This window comes from Pipistrellus kuhlii, unplaced genomic scaffold (genome assembly GCF_014108245.1).
Source record: "Pipistrellus kuhlii isolate mPipKuh1 unplaced genomic scaffold, mPipKuh1.p scaffold_m20_p_55, whole genome shotgun sequence".
Classification (NCBI taxonomy): domain Eukaryota; kingdom Metazoa; phylum Chordata; class Mammalia; order Chiroptera; family Vespertilionidae; genus Pipistrellus; species Pipistrellus kuhlii.
Window position 1 is genome coordinate 2,079,062 of NW_023425557.1, and position 21,598 is coordinate 2,100,659.

Below are 21,598 nucleotides of genomic sequence, written 5' to 3' on the forward strand. Positions count from 1 at the left end.
CGATCCCAGTCAAGGGCATGTATCTTGGTTACGGACACATCCCCAGTAAGGGGTGTGCAAGAGGCAGCTGGTCGATGATTCTCTCTCGTTGATGTTTCTGACTCTGTCCCCCTCTCTTCCTTTCTGTAGGGAATCAGTAAAATATTTTTTTAAATAAAAATAAAAAATTTCCACCTCTGTGGGCCGCCTCCTGTGACTGTCTCCCGGGGAGTGTTGCTGAGGAGTGAACGGGGCAGAGGGGGCAGGGGAGAGGAGCAGGAGTGCAGGTGTGTGACCCGGATAACGGGGTAGGGGGTGGAGGGAGCTGGGTCCCAAGCAGCCTGCCCTTTGCTGCTGTGCCACCTTGAGAGGCGCTCTTTCCCTCTCTGAGCCTGTCCTTCGCAGAGCATGAGGGCCGAGGAAGGCCGGGGGAGGGCCTGCGAGCCAGGGCTCTGGGGCTGGGGGAGCCCGGCTCCGGGTCAGACAGGCCCGAGTCACTGTGGGACGGACGTCAGGCCAGCGCCTTCGCCCTCCTGAGCCTGTGTCCTTGCCTGCAGAGCCGGCCCAGTGCTCACCTCATGGGACGGGGAGGGCAGGGCGCAAGGCATCATGGGTGCTCAGCCTGGTGCCTGGGGACTCGCCCCGAAGCCTTGGGGACTCGGAAGGACCTTCATGGACACCACCACTGTCATCGACACATTGTCATTTTGTAAAAAATATATTTTTATTTATTTTTATTTTTTACAGCGAGGAAGAGAGAGGGATAGAGAAACATTGATGAGGGAGAAACATCAATCAGCTGCCTCCTGCACACACCCCACTGGGGATGTGCCTGCAACCAAGGTACATGCCCTTGACGGGAATTGAACCTGGGACCCTTCAGTCTGCAAGCAGATGCTCTATCCACGGAGCCAAACCGGTTTCGGCCATATTGTCATTCTTTATTGATTTCAGAGAGGAAGAGAGGGGGAGAGAGAGAGAGAGAGAGAGAGAGAAACATTAGTGATGAGAACGCATCATTGATCGGCTGCCTCCCGCACCCCCCCACTGGGGATCGAACCCGCAACCCAGGCATGTGCCCTTGACTGGAATCCAACCCTGGGACCCTTCAGTCCGGAGGCTGACGCTCTAGCCACTGAGCAACACCGGCCAGGGCTGTCACCCACATATTAACGGCCCCTTCTCCCCCCAGGTCCCCGCCTGGCGACATGCCCATCCTGAAGAGCCTCGGGGTGGCCGATGCCAAGGTGCCCCGGGCGGGCACCCTGCCCCGGAGGTCCGCGCGGAACCCCTTTGAGGACGTCCCGGGGCTGGAAGAGGAGGAGCCCGGGCGGCTGGGCACCCTGCCCAACGGGGCCTCCTGCGGCCGCCGCGCCACCCTGGAGAAGCTGGTGGGCCTGGCCCCCTTCCGCCTGGCCTGGCCCCCGGGCCGGCGGGCGGGCGGTGGCAGCCACGGGCAGCCGCGCTCCTTCCTGGGCCGCGTGCTGCCCCCCGGCATCCGCAGGAGCTCCGCGGACTTCGGCCTCCTGGCCCGGCTGCAGGGGGCCCGCGGCCAGGGGGACGAGGAGGCCGGGGAGGCGGCGCGGAGGCTGACCTTCCTGAGGCTGGGCCGCGGGCCCAAGCCCCGGCGCGCCTCCCTGGCCGAGAGGGTGGTGCCCGCGGGCGAGGCGGCGCCGGAGCCCCCGCCCAAGGCCCGGGAGCCCCCAAAGCTGAAGGAGCCGCTGTCCGGTGAGTCCTGAGCCATTTCCACCCGGCCCTGCCCGCCTCCGTGGGCAAGGCCAGCCCGTCCCCTGACCCCTCACCGAGCCCCACCCATCGCCACCCCATCCCGTCTGTCCCCCCCTCCGCCTGCCACCTTCACCCGCACCCCACACCTGGCAGCAAATGAATCACCCGCTCTCGTCCCACCTCCTCCAACCCCTCCCGACCCCCAATCCCAACCCTCTCTTCCTGCTGTGCCCTCAACGGCAACCTCAGTCCCCTCTCCTTTCAAAGTGTCACACTTGACCTTGACCTCATGCCCCTCCCTCACCTCCAAACTCCACCCTGTGCCCAGCCCCAGCCCCCACCCCCACCTCCACCTCCTCCTCCATCCTCAAGCCCTTCCCCTCCCCCCTCCCACTCTGAACTCAACTTCACCCCCACCTCCACCCGTGTCCCGGCTTCTAAACTCAGGTCCCTGCCAAGGTCTGCCTTCCTCCCACCTGTGTGAGCTCCCGGGTCTGCGGGGACGAAGTCCCACAGCCTTTGGGCCTGACAGTGGTAGAGATGTGCTAGTATTCTCTCACAGCCTGCAGGTTAGGAGCCCAAGGCCAAGGTGCTGGCAGGGCCATGCCCTGGGAGACCGGAGTCCTCCCTGGAGGCTCCTCCCTGGCCTCCTCCGGCATCTGGCACTTTGCCGACATTCCTTGGTGTCTCTTGGGTCCTGGCTGCATCCCTCCAGCCCCCTATCCCCCCCCTGCCTCCTCTCCCTGCCTCCTCCCAACACCTCCCTTCCGCGCACGCCTCTCTTGGGGCCCAAGCCTCCCCTTGTTGTAGGAACACCCACCAGATTGGATCAGGACCCCCCTTATGACCTCATTTTGGCTAGATTGCCTCTACAGAGAACCTATTTCCTAATAAGGCTCCATTCTGAGGTCCTGGGGGAAGGCCTTCACATGGCTGTTGTTGTTATTGTTGTTTTGTGTGTGTGTGTGTGCTTGTTTGTTTTTTTGGGGGAGACAATTCAACCCATAACACCGCCATCTGTATCCTCAACCCAATCCTACCCCAAGCCCCAGAGTCGTCCTGAATGCCTCTTTGGTTTCTAGCCCACCAGCAATCTCCACCTTGAGGCATGTCTCACGCTTACCCCCACCCTATCCCTTTCTCCAACTGCCATTATTCACCTCATCACTCCGCCCGGCACCATGGCAACCGCCAATGGTCCAGTCCTATCCCTGGACCCATTTCTCTCTGCTAATCCCATCCCCAATACAACCTCAACCCGTTCCCCTCTCCATCTACTCCGAACCCCCAACCCCAGGTCCATCTCCTCACCCCCCTTCAACCCCATTCCCCTCCCCAACTTCCTCACTCAGTCCCAGGCCCCTCCGCCCCCAGTTCCAACCTCCACCCCAAACTCAGCCTCCTCCTTGGTTTTTAACCCCGTCTCCACCCCCATCCTGGGTCCTAACCCTAACCCCCCAACCTCCACATTCTCAATCTCTTCAGACACACCCACTCTAGCTCTACCTTCTTCCCGAGTCCTCAGCTCTCACCTAAATCACTCCCCCCACACCCCCAGCCCCATTCCTCCCCCAAACCCCAGAGGTCATCCTCAATCCCTTTCCCATCCCCCTCCACAGATTTCAACCCAACCCCAGGCTAACCCTACACACCCTCCTCCCATCTTCACCCCCATCCTCACCGCCATCGGAACCCCCAACCCTGCCCCAATCCCCACCTTCACTCAACCCCACCCCAACCCTGTCTCTACATCCCCTGCCCCCCATGGGCAGCCGTGCCGACACCCCCGGAGAGCCGTGCGAGTCCTCTGATGCCCTCCACATCCTGGCCAGAGGCTATTTCAGCCCCTCTCCCTGGGGACTGGGAGGGCACTGCAGGGAGGTGAGAGGGGGTGCCTGGAACCCCCGCCTTCTGGAAACGGATGGGCAGAAATAGCGCTGGACAGGAAATAGTTTCTCTGCCAGGGAGGAAGTGGAGGGGGGTGGAGGTGTCGGGGGTAACCCTGGGCCACTGGGACCCTCCCTCTGCCTTCATTCCAAGGCCTCCCAGCCCCGGACTTCTCAGGTGCCAGATCACCCCACAGCTGTCCCACCCCCAAAAGTCCCACCTCTGGCCTGGATACCCTCTCCCCCTGCCCAAGCCTCCACCTGCCGCGTCTCCATCCGCGTCCCTCCCGCTCAGCCCTGCCGTCCTCCGGCCTCTTTCTCTGCCCCTTTTCTCCCCTAGCCCCTCAGCTCCCCAGATCTGCCCGCTCCCTGGCTTTGACCCCTTACCTCATGCTCTGACCCTCTCCCTCTTCCTCAGCCCCTTTTCCCCCCACTTCCTCTGACTCCCCCTCCAATCCTCTTACTGAGCTGACATCCTCTATCTAGTCCTTTTACCTACTTCCCGTATCCAGACACCGGCTTCCATCGCCAAACCCTCTTCCCTTCCCTTCCCCGTCTCCTCCTCGTCCTGGCCCTCTCCCTGCCCCCTCCTCCATCCCCTCTCCTCCATCCCCCTACACTCCCCCTCTTCCCTCTTCCCTTTTCACTTCTCCTCTCTCTCTCTCTCTAATATTTTTATTGATTTCAGAGAGGAAGGGAGAGGGAGGGATAGAAACATCAATGATGAGAATCATTGATGGGCCGCCTCCTGCACGCCCCCTCCTGGGGATCCTGCACGCCCCCTCCTGGGGATCAAGCCTGCAACCCGGGCACGTGCCTCAACGGGAATGGAACCTGGGACCCTTCAGTCCCCAGGCCAACGCTCTATCCACTGAGCCACCGGCTAGGGCCTTCCCCTCTCTTGGCTTCCTTCTCTCTCCAGTCTACTCTGCCTCCTTCCTCCCTGGACCCCTCCTCCACTTCTGTCCCGCCTCTTCCATCGTCCCCACCAGCCCTCAATTTCCTCTTCCTTTCATCCAGCCCACCCAGACCCCTCTTCCGACCCCATGTCTCTTCCCCCTTCCACTGGACCAACCCAGACTCCACTCTCATCTCCACACCTCTCCTCCGCCCCTGCCCTCCTCCCCTTCGCCCCCCCCCCCGCGCCCCCGCCCCGCTCCCCCGGTTTCCGACCGCCGACCCCGCTTTGCGCCCACAGTGCTGGAGATCCTGAGCCTGATCCAGCAGCGCGAGCTCGCGCGGGCCGACGAGCACATCCTGGAGCTGGAGGCCGAGGAGCTGGCGTCGTCGGGGGGCGCGCCGGGGCCGCCCCAGGCGGAGGGCGCGGGCGGCGGCCGCCGGGCGCGGGACGTGGCGCTGCTGTACGAGGCGCTGCAGCGCGAGCTGTGGGCGCTGGTGCGCGAGACGCTGGCGGGCCCCGGGCCGGGCGCGGGCGCCGGGGCGGGCGCCGTGGCGCAGCTGGGCCAGGTGCTGCTGCAGGAGGAGGCGGCGGACGGGCGCCGGGGGCCCGGGGCGGCCCGCAGGCTGCGCGCCCGCTGGGCGGAGGCGGTGGCGCGCGCGGCGCGGGAGCGCCTGGAGGCGGCGGCCCCGGGGGCGCCGGGCGGGCTGGCGGCGCAGCTGGAGGCGCTGCGGGCGCGGCTGCTGGAGGACATGGGCGTGGTGCGGGGCCGCCTGGCGCCCGCCTACCCCGCCGGCCTGGGCGCCTTCGGGGTCTACCTGCGCGGCTACCACCGCGCGCTGGCCGAGTGGCTGGGCGCCGCCGCCCGCCGCAGGCTGCCGCTCGCCGACCGCTACGCGCTGCTGCACTGGCACCACCAGGTGTACCCCAGGTGAGCTGGGGCCGAGGAGGCGCCCCCTGGGGACCAGGCACAGGCCTCCTAGGGGTTGTAGGACCGCCCACCTCCTGCCCCGCCCCCGCCGGAAAACCCTGGAACAGCCTCTCCAGTCCGGCCCTCACTCCAGGCCTGTGCAACCCCCCCACCCCTGCCCCTCATCCATCAGGTTTTTGCTCAAGGATCTTCTCAGCCAGAAGCACCGTCTCCCAACGGGTCGGACTTAACTCCGGTCTCACCATCCATTCTGCAGCCCAACACCCTGGGCGCATTCAGCCTCCGTAACTGGTGACATTCCCAGCCTAGAATCCCACCCAGCGCGTCTGCTCTTCCGGGGCGGGACCGTTAGAACATCGATCCTCCCCATTCTAGAACCTCACCACTCCCGCCCCAGAACCAAGTCTTTGCTCTATGGACCCTTTGCATTTGAGAACCCTCTTGGCTCCCCGGGCTTGAGCTCTGCTGACTCTTTCCACCTTAGGACTTGGGGATTGATGAGGCTTCGAACCTGCAGTCTTAGGACCAGTGAGCCTGGGAGCCGGGCACCGGAAGCCTCGCCCCCTCTTTGACCCAAGAATCACCACCCCGTGGATCCCTCCGTCTGAGGACGGTGGCACTGGTGGCCCCCTGAGTTCTGTAACTTTAGCATCTAGAACTCGGCACCCTTGGCCCTCCCAATCCTAGAATCTATACCTATCCTTTGCGACTAAAGCACAGCCGTTCTGGTGGCGGGGGCCATGGAATACGGCGTTCGCCATGACCCGGTCACCTCCCCAGGCCAGGAAAAAGGGAGCCGGCCGCAGCCGAACCACAGGCTGGCGGGAAGGGCTGGGTGTTTCCTCAGACAAAGTTGGGGTGCCCTCCCTGGAAGAACAGGAAAGCAGGAGCTGGCATGGCCCCGGCCCCCTTTGGGGATGTGTGTCAGTGACACTCGCACGCCATCATGAGAGATGAGGCAGGAGCGGTCTGACAGCTCCCTGGGATGGTGAGAGCGGAGTTAAGTCCCACCCGGAGGGAGATGGTGCTTCTGGCTGAGAAGATCCTTGAGCAAAAGCCTGGTGGGTGGGGAGGGGGATTGGGGGGCAGTGGGCAGAGGGGTGGGATGGCACAGGCCTGGAGTGAGGGCTGGACTGGAGAGGCCGAGGAGGACCAGGAGGGGGGCTGAAGGGAGCTCCCGTCTGGTGAAGGGACCATCCTGAGACCTTGCGTGCCAGGTGGTCACACTTGGGCGTGACCCCTCTGTCTGCCCGGACACCATCCATCAGGGAGCTGACTCAGAGAGCCGGGCCCAGGGCAGCCACGTCGCAGGGACTTCCTCTGAGGGATGAGCAACGCCGGTCCCCAGAGAGGAAGGGAGGGCCCGGGGTCACGCACTGGGTGTGAAGGGATGGGCAGGGGGCAGGGCTAGCTGCTCTGCCCCCCCCTTGACCCCCACCCCCCGTCTCTTACTCCCCCTCCCCAGAGAAGTCTTGGGGCTGGTGGACATGGTCGCCCTGGAGAACGGGGAGCTGGGGCCCCTGCTGTCGCCCGGCACCGTCCGGGGCTTGGAGGACGAGTGTGTGACGGATGTGAAGGTACGGGGGGGGGGGGGGGGGGGCGCTCTGCCCGGAGGGGGGGTCCCAGGGGCCTGGGGGCCTCTCCTCTCCCCCTTTTGATATTTCCGTCTCTCTTCTCCCTTTGTGGACTGTGAGTTCTGTCCAAAAGGCACGGAAGTGCACGCTCATAGGACCTCATCTGTCTCAGGTTCAGTGTTCTCGTCCAGGCACCCCACTGGGCATAGAGTAAGGTGACCAGACTTCCCGCTTTCGACGGGACAGTCCCGGTTTTTAACAATCTGTCCCGCGTCCCTCGGCGTTTTTATTTTTATTTATTTATTTATTTATTTATTTAATATATTTTATTGATTTTCCACAGAGAGGAAGGAAGAGGGATAGAGAGCTAGGAACGTCAATGAGAGAGAAACATCGACCAGCCGCCCCCTGCACACCCCCTCACCGGGGATGTGCCCGCAACCAGTGTACATGCCCCTGACCGGAATCGAACCTGGGACCTTTCAGTCCTTAGGCCGACACTCTATCCACTGAGCCAAACTGGTCTCGGCCCCTCGGCGTTTTTAAAAAGTCCTGATTTATTGTTAAAAATCGGGACGTCTGGTCACCTTAGATAGGGACAGTCAGTGGAGGTTCAGTGCATTCAGACACTCACATCTCAGAGCAGGAGGAAGTCAGACATGGAGCCAAAGACTCACAGGAGGAGGCGGCAGGACGGAGAGCGAACCTGGTTCATACAGGGCTGGGCCGGACCCCACCCACCGTGCAGGCGGCCTCGGGGGTTTCCGACCCGAATGTCAGTCCTACCTCAGCCACAAGAATCACAATCTTTGCACCTTGAGAGGGGAGAGCCTGAGGCGATGTTTCTAACTCTATCCCTCTCTCTTCCTCTCTGTAAAATCAATTTTACAGAGAGGAAGAGAGAGGGATAGAGTTAGAAACATCGATGCGAGCCGAAATCGGTTTGGCTCAGTGGATAGAGCGTCGGCTTGGGGACTGGGGGGTCCCGGGTTCGATTCCGGTCAGGGGCATGTACCTTGGTTGCGGGCATATCCCCAGTGGGGGGGTGCAGGAGGCGGATGGTCGATGACTCTCTCTCGTCGATGTTTCTGGCTCTCTATCTCTCTCCCTTCCTCTCTGTACAAAATCAATAAAATATTAATATATTGTATTAAAAAAAAGAAAAAAAGAAAGAAAAGAAACATCGAGGCGAGAGAAACATCAACCAGCTGCCTCTTGCACACCCCCTACTGGGGATGTGCCCGCAACCAACGTACATGCCCTTGACTGGAATCGAACCTGGGACCCTTCAGTCCTCAGGCCGACGCTCTGTCCACTGAGCCAAAGCGGTTTCGGCATGAACGTGTCTAGATTGTCAGAGCCCCTGAGATGAAGGTCAGCATTGAACCAGAGAATCAGAGATGTGTCTGCCGTAGAACCCCAGAGCCTGGGAATTTTTGAATTCCAGAATCTGACCATCTTGAATGAGTTTGTTACTTGTTTTTCGTCAAACCTGAGAGCAGAGCCTTCGGGCCATGACATAGTGAGAGTTAACCCTTAGACCCTCTGGGTCAGCGGACACCAACCTTTCGGGCCCCGCGGACCTCCGGTTGGCGACCGCGGCTCTGGGTAGTAGGTAGATAGAGGAAGCTGAAAACCAGCTCTTGCCCTAACCGGTTTAGCTCAGTGGATAGAGCATCGGCCTGTGGACAGAAGGGTCCCAGGTTCGATTCTGGTCAAGGGCATTACTTTATTTTTTTTAATTTTATTTATTTTTTATTTTTTTAAAAATATATTTTATTGATTTTGTACAGAGAGGAAGGGAGAGAGATATAGAGCTAGAAACATCGATGAGAGAGAGTCATCGATCAGCTGCCTCTTGCACACCCCCTACTGGGGATATGCCCGCAACCAAGGTACATGCCCTTGACCGGAATCGAACCCGGGTCCCTTCAGTCCCCAAGCCGACGCTCTGTCCATTGAGCCAAACCGGTTTCGGCTGGTCAAGGGCATTACATTGGTTGCGGGCACATCCCCAGAGGGGGCTGTGCAGGAGGCAGCTGGTCGATGTTTCTCTCTCACTGATGTTCCTAACTCTCTACCCCTCTCCCTTCCTCTCTATAAAGTATCAATATATTTTAAAACAACAACAAAAGCCGAGACCGGTTTGGCTCAATGGATAGAGCATCGGCTTGGGGACTGAAGGGTCCCGGGTTCGATTCCGGTCAAGGGCATGTACCTTGGTTGCGGGCGTATCCCTAGTAAGGGGTGTGCAAGAGGCAGCTGATTGATGACTCTCTCTCATCAATGTTTCTAACTCTCTATCTCTCTCCCTTCCTCTCTGTACAAAATCAATAAAATATATTTAAAAAAAAATAAAAATAAAAAAATAAAACAACAACAAAAAGCAGCTCTTAGTAGCAAGCTCCCCATTGTGGGCTGAGCAATGGCGAGGGCTGGAGGTTTCCTGTCCAGCCTTCCTCCCCACGTAGCTTTGAGGAGCTCCCTGGTGGAATCCAGACCTGCTTGGGGGGTCATTGGGGGGATCGTGGTGGGAGAGAGCGAGGGAGAGGCTCCCAGCACCCCTGACCCTGCCTCTCCCCCACACACACAGGCCCAGACGCGGGCAGCCCTGCTCCGAGCTCTGCAGGAGGACGAGGAGCACTGGGGGAGCCCGGAGGACCTGCCCAGCACCCTGGCCCAGGACGTGTGTGAGGTAGGGGCGAGGAAGGGAAAGAGAACCAGCTGGACGGTGCCTGGTGGGAGAGCGGGCCCTTGCCCCCTCCTCACCCTCCTCACCCTCTTCACCCCACCCCCCTCCACCCTGCAGCTGCTGGAGGAGCACACAGAGCGAGCGCCCCGCATCAGCCAGGAGTTCGGGGAGCGGATGGCCCACTGCTGCCTGGGGGGGCTGGCAGAGTTCCTGCAGAGGTATGGGGGGCTGGGCGCAGGGCGCAGGTTGGGGGGTGCAACAGAGGGAGGGGAGAGATGAAAGGGAAGAACAAGGCAGGTGGGCAGGGGTGCCTCAGTGGGGATCTCAGGCTTTGCTGGGCTCAGTGCCCTCAGGGGACCCTAATCCAGCAGTGTGCCATCTGCCATCTGCCATCTGTCCCGTCCCCCCCCCCCCCCCCCCCCCAGCTTCCAGCAGCGCGTGGAGCGGTTCCATGAGAGCCCTGGAGCCCGGGAGCTGCCACCCGACACCTATATCAGCAGGACCATCGGCCTGGTCAACTGCGGGCCCCCCCTGAGGTGCGCCACCCACAGGGGCGGGGGGGAGGGCGTCCCGGGGGACCCAGATCTCGGAGAGGCAGGTGTGTGGGCCCAGAAACATGAAACCTGGGGCTCCTGGAAGGAACAGGGTTAGGCGTCCTCAGATCCCCGGATGCCAGAATTCCAGAACCCGCTCTAAGCATCCCAGGTTTATATTTCCCTTCTTCTCTCACTCCCTTTGTATTTAACCTCACGCAGGGACATCCTCATGCCCCCCACGCTCTCCCCCTGCCCCCACTGGAGGTAACCAGTTATTGCTAGTGTCCCCACATCTTTGCAGAGATAGTTCATGTATTTACCACTAAATAGGTACAAATTAATGTGCATGTGCAAATATGCTGTATACACATCATAGGTACGCATGTGTGCACATCGCCTACATATACATGCACATATATTTAAATATAGGCATACCTATTATTTCTTTTCCTTTAAGAAAATGTAAGTGGTGGTCTATAAAACACACCCTGCCCCCTTAACAGCTTGGAGAGCTTTCTGTTTGCTCACAAAGAGTTCCCACTTTCCTTGTTCCTTTCTGAACTGTTCCCCACTTCTTGGGGTACCAGCCTTTATTCCATCTGTCCCCACTGGGGGGACAGTTGGCCCCACTTTTTTTTTCATTTCAGAGAGAGGAAGGGAGAGAAACATCAGTTGCTTCCCGCATGCACCCTAATTCGGGGGGGGCAGGGGGGTGTGTCATCGAACCCAAAACCTGGGTATGTGCCCTGACTGGGAATCAAACCCGCCACCTTTGGTGTACGGACGATGCTCCAACCATTGAGCAACCCAGCCAGGGCTGGCTCCACTCCTTTGCAGAGAAACAGCTGGCACATCTGCCAACTCCTGTGAGCACAGGGACTCAAGGATTCACTGGGATCTGGGCAGAAAGTGCCCAACCGCCCGCAGGCCTTCTCGCGCCTTTGGAGGGTCACAGACCGCCACCTCGTCAGACAGGGGGCCCTAGCCAGTTTGGCTCAGTGGACAGAGCCTCGGCCTGCGGACGGAAGGGTCTCTGGTTCGATTCCAGTCAAGGGCACATGCCCGGGTTGTGGGCTTGATCCCCAGTAGGGGTCACGCAAGACGCAGCCAATCAATGATTCATCGATGTTTCTATCTCCCTCTCCCTTCCTCTCTGAACTCAATAAAAAAATAAATAAAATAAAATAAAATAAAAAAGGGGGAAGGGTGGAATTTGAGAATCATAGATGTCTAGCATCACAAGCTTTGGGAATGTAGACACCCCCTTCCCTCCCCCACACTCTCAGGGAGAAGAACAGACCCAGAGAGAGTCCTTTCCTCCCACAGCACCCCCTGGGCCCCCCTTCATCCACAGCCCCCCGATTCCCCAGCCGCCCAGATAGCCCAGCCCTCCCCAGCACCTCGCCTTCCAGCCCTGGGTCCCCCAGAATAAGGCCTATTTAAGGAGGGAGACAGGTCCCGCCGCTGGGCTGAATGTCGGGGCTCCTGACCTTTGGCCTCACCGATCCCCACAGGGCGCTGGCGGAGCGCCTGGCCCGGGTGGGGCCCCCGGAGAGCGAGCCCGCCCGGGAGGCGGCTGCCAGCGCCCTGGACCGCGTGACCAGGCTCTGCCACCGCGTGCTGGCCGACCTCCTGTTCCAGGAGCTGCAGGTGAGCGAGGCCGAGGGCCGGGGTGGGGGGGCCTGCCGGACAGGGGAGCACCCCTCCCCCTCATCCCGGTTCCTCTCAGCCCATGACTCAGTGTCTGGGAAGCAGGCGGGAGAGGTGGGGTGATGGCCATGCCTGGGCCATTTGGGGGACAGCGGGGACACAGGAAGGAAGAGGTGGGAGGATGCGTTTAAGAGGAGGACAGAGAGCCCCGCCAGTGTGGCTCAGTGGACGGAGCGTTGGCCTGCGCAATGAAGGGCCCAGGTTCCATTCTGGTCGAGGGCTGGTGCCTGGGTTGCAGGCTCCATCCTGGCCCTGGTCCCGCAGGTGAGAGAGGTAACCAATCGATGTGTCTCTCTCACATCGATGTTTCTCTCTCTCTCTCTGTCTCTCCCCCCTTCCCTTCCATTCTCTCTAAAAACCAATGGGAAAATATCCTCAGGTGAGGATTAGCAAACCACAGACCAGCAGGAGGGGCCTTGGGGACTGGGTGGAGTCCCCCTGAGTCCCCCACACCCCCGCCCAGCCTGCCCTAGACCCTAGAGGCCGCCCGCCTTGTCTGGGCCCCTGTGCGGAGGGGGCTGGTTCAGAGGCGGGTGAGGATACGCGGGGAGGCCGGTAGGAATGAGACTGAGAGGTGTCTGATGCGCATGACTGCAAAGCATGTTCAATCTGTGTCGTACCTCAGACCGTGTCCTTCTCTGTTCAGAAGCCCCCATAGCTCCCAGCTCACTCAGGACCAAAGCCGAAGTCCTTGCTGTGGCCACTAAGCCCTGCACGGCCCCTCCCTCCCCTCCCGGATCTCACCTGCCCAGGTCCCCCTGACCCCCTCTAGCCGCCCAGCCCCCTGCTGCTCCTGGACAGACAGGCCTGTACCTTCCCTCCAGTGGCCACAGAAATCCCTCCCTCACCTCTTTTGAAGTCTTGACTCAGATGTCACCTTCTCAGTGAGACCTCCCTTACTGTCCTATTTAAAAGAGGCTCCCACCCTGGCTGGGTAGTTCAGTGGGCAGCCCAGCTGGTGGGCACAGGTTTGCCCAGGTTTAGAGTTCAATGACTGGTCAGGGCACATACAAGAATCAACCAATCAGCTGAAACCGATTTGGCTCAGTGGATAGAGCGTCGGTCTGCGGACTGAAAGGTCCCACGTTCGATTCCAGCCAAGGGCATGTACATTGGTTTTGGGCACATCCTCAGTAGGGGGTGTGCAGGAGGCAGCTGGTCTTGATGTTCCTCTCTCACCGACGTTTCTAGCTCTCTATCCCTCTCCCTTCCTCTCTGTGGAAAATTAAAAAAAAGAAAAAAAAAAAAGAATCAACCAATCAGTGTATAAATAAGTGGAACAACAAATATATGTACCTCTGTCTCTCTGTCCCTCTGTCTCTCTCTTCCTATCTCTCTCCAATCAATCAATCAATAAAAATATATAAAATAGGCTCCCTTCCTCACTTCTTTTTTTTTTTATTTTATTATTATTTATTTATTTATTATTATTATTTTTTTAACCCTCACCTGAGGATATTTTCCCATTGATTTTAGAGAGAGTAGAGGAGAGAGGGAAAGACAGAAATATCAACGTGAGAGAAACTCAGAGATTGGTTGCCGCCAGCACGTGCCCCAACCAGGGCTGGGGCCGGGGAGAAGCCTGCAATCGATTTATGTGCCCTTTACCGGAATTGAACCCGGGACCCTTCAGTCCGCAGGCCGACACTCTATCCACTGAGCCAGACCGGCCAGGGCTCCCTTCCTCCCTTCTTACTCTCTTGATCACCAAGCACCTCCGGCCACCTCCCCTGCTGTATCTTTCGGTTTTGTCTTTGTTTTTGTTTATCTGTCTCTTCCCACTGGAATGCTAGCTTCTCAAGAGCAAGGCTTTGTTGGAATGTTTCTAAAATAGCTTCTTATTACGGAAAATTTCAAACATGCACCAAGCGAGGCAGGAGGACAGAATGACCTTCTGGGGACCCGTCAGCAGCTCCTGCAAGTCAGCCCGGGGCCAGTCTTGTTTATCCTCTCTCTCCGCCCCTTCTCCGGCCACGGCTCCTTTCCCAGCAGACCCTTGACATCTGTCACCATCCATCAGCCCCTCAGCTGCATCCCCAGAAGATAAGGCGTCTCTGAACAAACAACCACAGAGCCCTGTGTACCGACACAGAGAACAATAACTCTTCTCGTCGTCCGATGCCACATGGCTTTCGGGCCCTCTGACCTGCTTATGACGGTCAAGGGCTTGTTTGCCTCCTGCTCTGGGTCGCCCCGATCCACCAGGGCTGGCCACAGGAAGGCTCAGGGGGCTTGCTGAGCGTTCACATACATGAACACGTATGTGAGTGGAAGTGCGTGTGGGGACGCCGGGAACAGGATTCGGCCTTTGTCCCAGGCCCCGCTGCTCGCTGGCAGGTGGGGAGCCTTGGCTAAATGGCGGTCCCCTCAGGGCCGCTGTGTAGACCGAGGGACAGGGGTTTCAGGCCTCCCAGGGGCCGAGAGGAAGCGATGGGGCCGGGGCCACCAGCGCTGAGCTTGGGTCCGGCCCGGGGGGTTGGCCATCGTTATTTCCATAAACGTACAGACCTTAGAGCCACAGTGACCTGTGCCGTTCACACCAGCTCTCCGACCAAAGCCCACAGGCCCCGCTTCTGGAGGTGCAGGGAGCTGGGCTGCTGTCAGGATGAGAGAGCAGAAAGGGGGTGCAGGGCCGAATGGGACAGGGACCTGCTTCAGCCCCCCATCTTCTGGGTCTCACCCGGAAGCTTACCTCTCCTCCCCCCCACCCCCCCTCCCGTGGTCATTCACTGCCTGGTGTGCTCATTCCACCTTAGGTTCTTCCTGTCATCACCCCCCCTCCTCCTTTCAGCCTCCCCCCAGGTTTCTGCCTCAGTCTTGCTCCCGCCTATCAATCTCTGTAAAACACAAACCCAGCCTTCTCCCCCTTCTGCTCAGAACCTGCTATGGCTCCCCAGTGCCCCCAGGAGAAAGCTGGGGTTTCTCTCAAAGCCTAGGAGTCCTGTGTGCTCTGCTCCGCCCCCGGACCCACTGTCCTACCACCAGGTACGGCCTGTGAGCTGAGAGGTCACACAGGGCCCCACTGCTTAGGAGTGTCTGAGTGTGGTTCATTCTCTCCTCGGTCTCCAAGTTCTTAATGAGTCTTGAATAAGGGCTTCCTGTTTTCATTTGCATTGGGCCCTGAGAATTAATTATTATAGCTGCGTTTTTATAATTTTTTATTTCAAGTATTTTTTAAATTATTTTTAGAGAGGACAGGAGAAGGAGAGATAGAAACTTCAATGATGAGAATCATTGATCAGCTGCCTCTTGCACGCCCCCTACTGGAGATCAAGCCTGCAATTTGGGCATGTGCCCTTGACTGGAATCGAACCCGGGACCCTCCAGTCCAGAGGCCGAGGCTCTATCCACTGAGCCAAACCAGCCAGGGCTGGCCTTGCCAGTCCCACCCGATCTGCTTTCTGGCAAGCTGTCTGAAATCTGAACCTTCTTCAGACTTCCCTCCGCCATCTGGATGACAGTGACCCTCATCAGGGCCTCAGCGCAGATCTCTCCTCCTCCAAGGAGCCCTCCTTGATTCTGCGCTGAACCCTGAGCTTCCTAAACCCCTGCCTGGGCTCCGGGTCTCAGCCCTGCACACTCTGGGTCATCGCTGTCTGGGGCCAGGGTCCGGCCCCCTCCCTGGACTCTGACCCCAGGAAGGCAGGGCTGTGGCCCCAGCGCCGGGCAGCCTTTGGGAACATGTGTCGGAATACTCGGCGAAGAAAGGGGGTGACAGGAGGGAAGTATGACCCACGCCGTCCGCTCTGCCCATACAGCCATACTTCTGCAAGCTGATGCGCAGGAAGTGGCTGAGCAGCACGGAGGCCCTGGACGGCATCGTGGCCACGCTGGGCGCGCAGGCCCTGGCCCTGCGCAGGATGCAGGACGAGCCTTACCAGGTGCGCTGGGGGGGCGGGGTGGGGTGGGGTGGGGGGGAGCGAGAGCGCTCTCCTGGGGGAGGCACCCTCAGGCAGGGAGCGGCTCTCTCGGGGTGCGCTAGGTGGCGCTCTGGGGCTGGGGGGGGGGGGGAGAGGCGTGCCCGCGGGTGTGCGGTGCAGGGCGGCCATAGGCTGGGTTGGGGCCTCTGGGAGCTCCGGAGAGTGGGGCGAAGGCGGGGGTGGCACCCTTTGGGGGCGGTAGGGGGTGTCTAGGAGCTGGTAGGGGCGGAGTAGGGTTTCACCAGGCAGGACAGGGTCCCCCTCGGGGGCTGGGGGCGCGGAGGGTCAGCGCAGGGGTTCCCGCCGGGTGCGGGGTGCGGGGTGCGGGAGAGCGGTCCCAGGCGGCTCACCCCCTCCGTCTCCGGTTCCCAGGAGCTGGTGGCCGAGCTGCACCGGCGCGCGCTGGTGGAGTACGTGCGGCCGCTGTTCCGCGGGCGCCTGCGCTGCGGCTCCCGCACCCGCAGCCGCGTGGCCGGGAGGCTCCGCGAGGACGCGGCGCAGCTGCAGCGGCTGTTCCGGCGGCTGGTGAGTGCGGCTCCGGGGCGCCCCCCACCCCGGGGCGCGGCCTTCTCCCAGCTCCCAGCCCCCTCCGCCCCTGCCCTCGGGGTAAAACCCGCTTCCTGGGGGGACCCGCCTTTGCGCGCCCGCGGGGTCCTGGTCCCCCTGAGCCGCCGTGTCCCCTGAAGGGTTTAGGGAGCAGCCGTGTCCCCTGCAGGGTTTAGGGGGCCCCTCCCTGCACAGGGTGGGATCCTCCGCACACGCTCGCTGCTATTCCGAGCCGAGCAGAGGCAGAAGCAGGCAGAAGCCGCATGCACCGGCCTCAGGGTCTCAGCGTCGCCAGGTCCGGGGGTTTTAAATCCCTGCGCTTGTCCGTGTGCCCGGTGTCAGCAGACCCCAGGACTCATCAACCGCTTTCACAGGAGTTTAGTCGGGAGCCCGTGGGACGAAAAACTGCTGTTTTTGCAAATTTTATTGCGAACACAGAGCGATCCCCTGTGCACGTTATCCAGTCCGCCCCCCCGCCCGCCCCAAGTTTACAAACTTGGACTAGATGTGAGGGGTGCCCCACATTTCATGCAAAGCTGGGAATCGCCTCTAGGGTGGGTTTTTCTTCCAATCCCCAAAGGTTCCCGGTAAAACAGCACGTCCTCTGCAGGTTTTACCGAGGAGGACGCGAGGCCGGGAGGGGCGGTGGGCGGGGCGGTGGGCGGGGCCTGGGAGGGGAGGTTTTGGGGGCGGGGCCTCTGGGTGGGTTTGGGGCGGGGCCTCTGGGTGGGTTTGGGCGGGCGGTGGGGGGACCCTGAGCTCGCCCGGGTCCCGCAGGAGTCGCAGGCCTCGTGGCTGGACGCCGTGGTGCCGCACCTGGCGGAGGTGCTGCAGCTGGAGGACACGCCCAGCATCCAGGTGGAGGTGGGGGTGCTGGTGCGGGACTACCCGGACATCAGGTGAGCGCGCCCGCCCCGGTCCCCCGAGGCCCGGGCGGCCGTCCCCGCGTTTCCTGCCCCCGGGCCGGGGAGGGAGGCGGCGAGCGTGTCTGACGGCCGTTTCCTGCGGGGCCGGGGCTTTATTAATACGATTTCCCTCCTTCGCCGCCGCCGCCGCCGCCAGGCCCGAGACAAACAGGCCGCAGGAAGCGGGGCAGGGGGGCGGCGGGCAGGGGGCGCGGCCGCCGCGGCAGGAAGGGCGGCCCAGCGGGAGCCGGGGCCGCGGGGACAGCGCGGGCACCGGGCACACACGCACCGCCGCCGGCCAGAGCTGTCAGATCCTGGCGGGCTGCTTCCGGCCTCCGTGGTCCTCCCTGACCCTCGGTTTCCTCCTCTGCTCCTTGGGGATCATAGCGCTCTTTTCATCACCATCTCATCATCATCATCATCATCATCACCATCATCATCGCCATCAGTGGGGGCGGCAGTAACAATGCCAGGCCTTGTTTGTGGAGTCCTTCTGTCCCACCGAGGAAAGCGTCTTACCTAACCTCCCTAGGTAAAGGGCAGCGCTGCCCCAAGCACCGGGCACACCCCGAGGTGGGCAGAGGCTAAGTAGCAAGTGGCTTGAACCCGGGCTATCTCCAGAGCTGGCCCCCCTGGCCACCGCCCCACACTGCCACCTGCGAATTCAGGCGGGGCTGACAGTCTGTACCCACAGACGGAAGCCCACACCCCCAGGGAGTGAGCTCAGCACTGCGGGTGGTTCCAGGGTGAGGGCTGGGCCCGGGGCGAGGACTCTGAACGCGTTCAGGGTGGACTGCTCTGGCTGTGGAGCCAGTGTCCTTGGGAAGGCTCAGTGCCCGGGAGCCGCATGGGGCTGGAGTGTCTGAACTTGAACCTGATGCTCCTGGGGATTGAGCCCAGAGCCCAGGCATGTGCCCTTGACCAATCTGTCCCGCATCCCTCAGCGTGTCTTTCCAGGACCCTTCAGCCCGCAGGCCGACGCTCTATCCACTGAGCCAAACCGGCCAAGGCTTCAGCCCCATTTTGGATGAGTGTTTTGGAGCTGCGGGGATTCGAAACCAGGGGTGCGGGGAGGTGTGGGCTGAGCGGGACTGAAGGCCCCAGAGCTGCCTGAAATGAAGGTTCTGGAAGTGAATGTGGGCTCCGTACCCTGAGTTGAACGGCGGCGGTGGTTCTGAGCTGGGTTTTGGGTCATGATCTGGAGCTGAGGCGGGGGGGGGGGGGGGGGGGGTGTGCCCTGAGTGGATGCAGGGGCGAGGGGGGGAGAGCAGAGTGGTTTGGAGTATCCTGCCTCCAGGTGAAATAAAGGCCCCCATAGTGAGATGTCATCCCAGAGTGGAGTTTTGGTGGAGCTGGAGTTTGGGGATGGACTGGGGAGGGAGGGTGAAGGGAACGAGGGTTCTAAGGCAGAACGTGGGAGTGAGGTTTCTGGAATGGGATCCAAGCTGAGCGATGTTGAGGCGGGATTTGGAGGAGGGCTCGGAGCTGCGGTGGTGAGAAACTCCCAGGCCGCCTCGGGGCAGGGGCGCCGGGGCACGGGCAGGCGGTGGGCGGGCGGTGGGCGCTCCTGGGCTCCATCGGAGCGGGCTGTGGGGCGGTTTGAGAGGGAAGAGAAGTCCAGTGTTGCTGTGGGTGCCAGAGCCGAACGGAGGAGAGGCACCAGAATGGACATTTGGGTAAGGCGACCAGACATCCCGATTTTTAACACTTTGTCCCGTGTCCTGCCGAAACCGGTTTGGCTCAGTGGATAGAGCGTCGGCCTTTGGACTGAAAGGTCCCGGGTTCGATTTCGGTCAGGGGCATGTACCTTGGTTGCAGGCACATCCCCAGTGTGGGGTGCGCAGGAGGCAGCTGATCGATGATTCCCTCTCATCGATGTTTCTAACTCTCTATCCCTCTCTGTAAAAAGTCAATAAAATATATTTAATTTTTTTTTTTAAAAAAAAAAAGCAAAACAATTTGTCCCGCGTCCCGCGGCATTTTAAAAAAGTCCAGGTTTTTGGCAAAAATCGGGACTTTTTTTAAGAAACGCCGAGGGACGCGGGACAAATTGTTAAAAATCGGGACATCCGGTCGCCTTACATTTGGGAGCTGCCGGGGGTGAATTGGGGGTGAATTGATCCCAGCTGAGACAGTTTGGCCGGGATGGCCGTGGGTCCATGGGAAATGGGAGGATTTGGAAATGGCTGCAGTGAAGTTCTGGGGGGTGGTACAGGGGGGAGAGGCGGGGGTCGGAGCCGGAGGGATCTGTGCAGGGAGGGGCTGGGGGCTGGTGAGAGGGAGGGGTCCGGAGGCGGAAAGGGACTCCAGAGCTAAGGCAGGTTTTGGGGTGAACGCGTCGGTGGGCGTGGGGCGTGGGGTGGGGGTCCACAGGCGGCTGGGTGTCCGCAGCCCAGAACCCCACCCCTCACCTCCCCCTCCTCCCCCGCAGGCGGAAGCACGTGGCCGCCCTCCTGGACGTCCGCGGCCTGCGCAGCACCGCCGCCCGCCAGGAGATCCTGGCGGTGGCCCGGGACCTGGAGCTGTGCGAGGGGGAGGCCCTGGCCCCGCCCCGCGACCGCGCCTTCTTCGCCGACATCCCCGTGCCCCGCCCGCCCTTCTGCCTCGGCCTCCCCCTCCTGGGCCGCTTCCCCTTCCTGGGGCTGCCCAGGCCCCGGCTGGCCTGTCTGCCCCGGCTGCGGCCCCCGCCCCCGCCCCCGTCCCGGGCCCGGGCCCAGCGCTGAGACTCTCCCACGCCCCCCGCCCCCCCCATCAGTCTTTGCTGCTGACACACCGGCCCCCGGACCCCTGGCCTGGGACCTCCGGCCCCTGGATGTACAGAAGAGAAAAGGGGTCAGAGGTAAGGTGACCAGACGTCCCGCTTTGGGCGGGACAGTCCCGATTTTCAACCATTTGTCCCGCGTCCCGCAGCGTTTCTTTCCAAAAATCGGGACTTTTTTTTTTTAAAACGCCGTGGGACAAATGGTTACAAATCAGGACGTCTGGGCACCGCAGTCAGAGGGAGCGAGGACCTGCTGAGGCCAGCTCCCTGCCGGCGGGCGGCGGGCGGCGCTGGAAGGCGCTCCAGAAATAGCCCAGCCCCCCCTTCCCCTCACCTCAAGGTCTGGCCCCCGTCCAACGTATTAAGGAATGTACGATACTTAGAATAAAGAGGTTTCTATTTAACACAAGGAAGGGCCGAGTCCCCAGTGTGTGGGGGAGGAAGGGCTGGAGGGCAGGGCCCGGGGCCAAGGGCTTCTCACCGCCCAAGGCCGGGCGAGGGGCCAGCTGGTGGGCAGCACGGAGGGAGGCCCAGCGGGGCCAGGAGCCCACAGGCGGCCCCGTTTGTCCCGGTCCCCCGGCTGCGTGGCTGCACGGCCGGCCCTGGGCCGCCCTGAGCCGGGCCCCTCACCTTGTCCGTCTAAGTGCCTCCGCTCTCCTGGGCCTGGCCGTCCACCTTGGCCCGCCCTCCCCATCCATCCTCAGCCGGGAAGCTGTGTCAGGAGAGGAAGGAGGTTGGGGGCAGGGCCGGCGGCATCCAGGACGCCCTCCTGGGTTGACGCAGGAAAATCTCAGGGTGGGAAAGGTTCCGGCCGCTCACCCCCAGCCCCGCCGCATCCTGGTCCCCACGGAGGCCTCGAGGTCGCCTCCCCGCTGACCCTGCCCCCAGTTGGACAGCCTGTGATGGATGCTTCCTGGTGTTTTCTTACCCCTGAGCCGTCGGAAGGAGGAGGCAGCCAGGGGTCAGCCCTGGGCTGGGGTGGTGGAACCTCACGCACATCTGAGCTCCGAGGGTGGGAACTCACTCAGGCTCGATGGAGCCCAGGCTGTGTGACCTGAGGCTGGAGACTGACCCTCTCTGGGCTGTGGTTCCTGTCTCTGCAGAACTGCTCAAGCCCAGGACAAGGTGAGGCAGCCAGAGGATGCACCCTCCTCACCCCAACTTCTAAAATGACACTTTCAGCCCTGGCCGGTGTGGCTCAGTGGATAGAGCGTCGGCCTGCGGACTGAAGGGTCCCAGGTGCGATTCCAGTCAAGGGCACATGCCCGGGTGGTGGGCTCGATCCCCAGTAGCCGATCAATGATTCTTATCGTTGATGCTTCTATCTCTCTCTCCCTCTCCCTTCCTCTCTAAAAATCAATTTAAAATATTTTAAAAAACTTAAGATCAGCGCTGTCCAGTTTGGGTGAGTGGATAGAGCATCAGCCTGGGGACTGAAGGGTCCCAGGTTCGATTCCCATCAAGGCATGTACCTTGGTTGTGGGCACATCCCCAGTAGGGGGCTTGCAGGAGGCAGCTGATGGATGTTTCTC

At 61.1% G+C, this 21,598-nt stretch overlaps 1 protein-coding gene across 2 annotated transcripts in view; it reads left to right on the forward strand.

Annotated features, from left to right (window-relative positions):
- Nucleotides 1-20,144, forward strand: part of EXOC3L2 (exocyst complex component 3 like 2) — a 25,952-nt gene extending 5,808 nt beyond the window's left edge. For both annotated transcript variants that reach the window (XM_036416410.2, XM_036416411.2), the window contains exons 2-12: nt 1,172-1,707; nt 4,792-5,422; nt 6,888-6,999; nt 9,590-9,691; nt 9,806-9,906; nt 10,114-10,224; nt 11,739-11,874; nt 15,693-15,815; nt 16,227-16,379; nt 17,178-17,299; nt 19,737-20,144. In XM_036416410.2, coding sequence (XP_036272303.1) covers nt 1,188-1,707; nt 4,792-5,422; nt 6,888-6,999; nt 9,590-9,691; nt 9,806-9,906; nt 10,114-10,224; nt 11,739-11,874; nt 15,693-15,815; nt 16,227-16,379; nt 17,178-17,299; nt 19,737-20,028 — 2,403 coding nt within the window. In that variant the 5' untranslated portion in view covers nt 1,172-1,187 and the 3' untranslated portion in view covers nt 20,029-20,144. The remainder of the gene's footprint in view (nt 1-1,171; nt 1,708-4,791; nt 5,423-6,887; nt 7,000-9,589; nt 9,692-9,805; nt 9,907-10,113; nt 10,225-11,738; nt 11,875-15,692; nt 15,816-16,226; nt 16,380-17,177; nt 17,300-19,736) is intronic.
- The last annotated feature ends 1,454 nt before the right edge of the window (nt 20,145-21,598 follow it).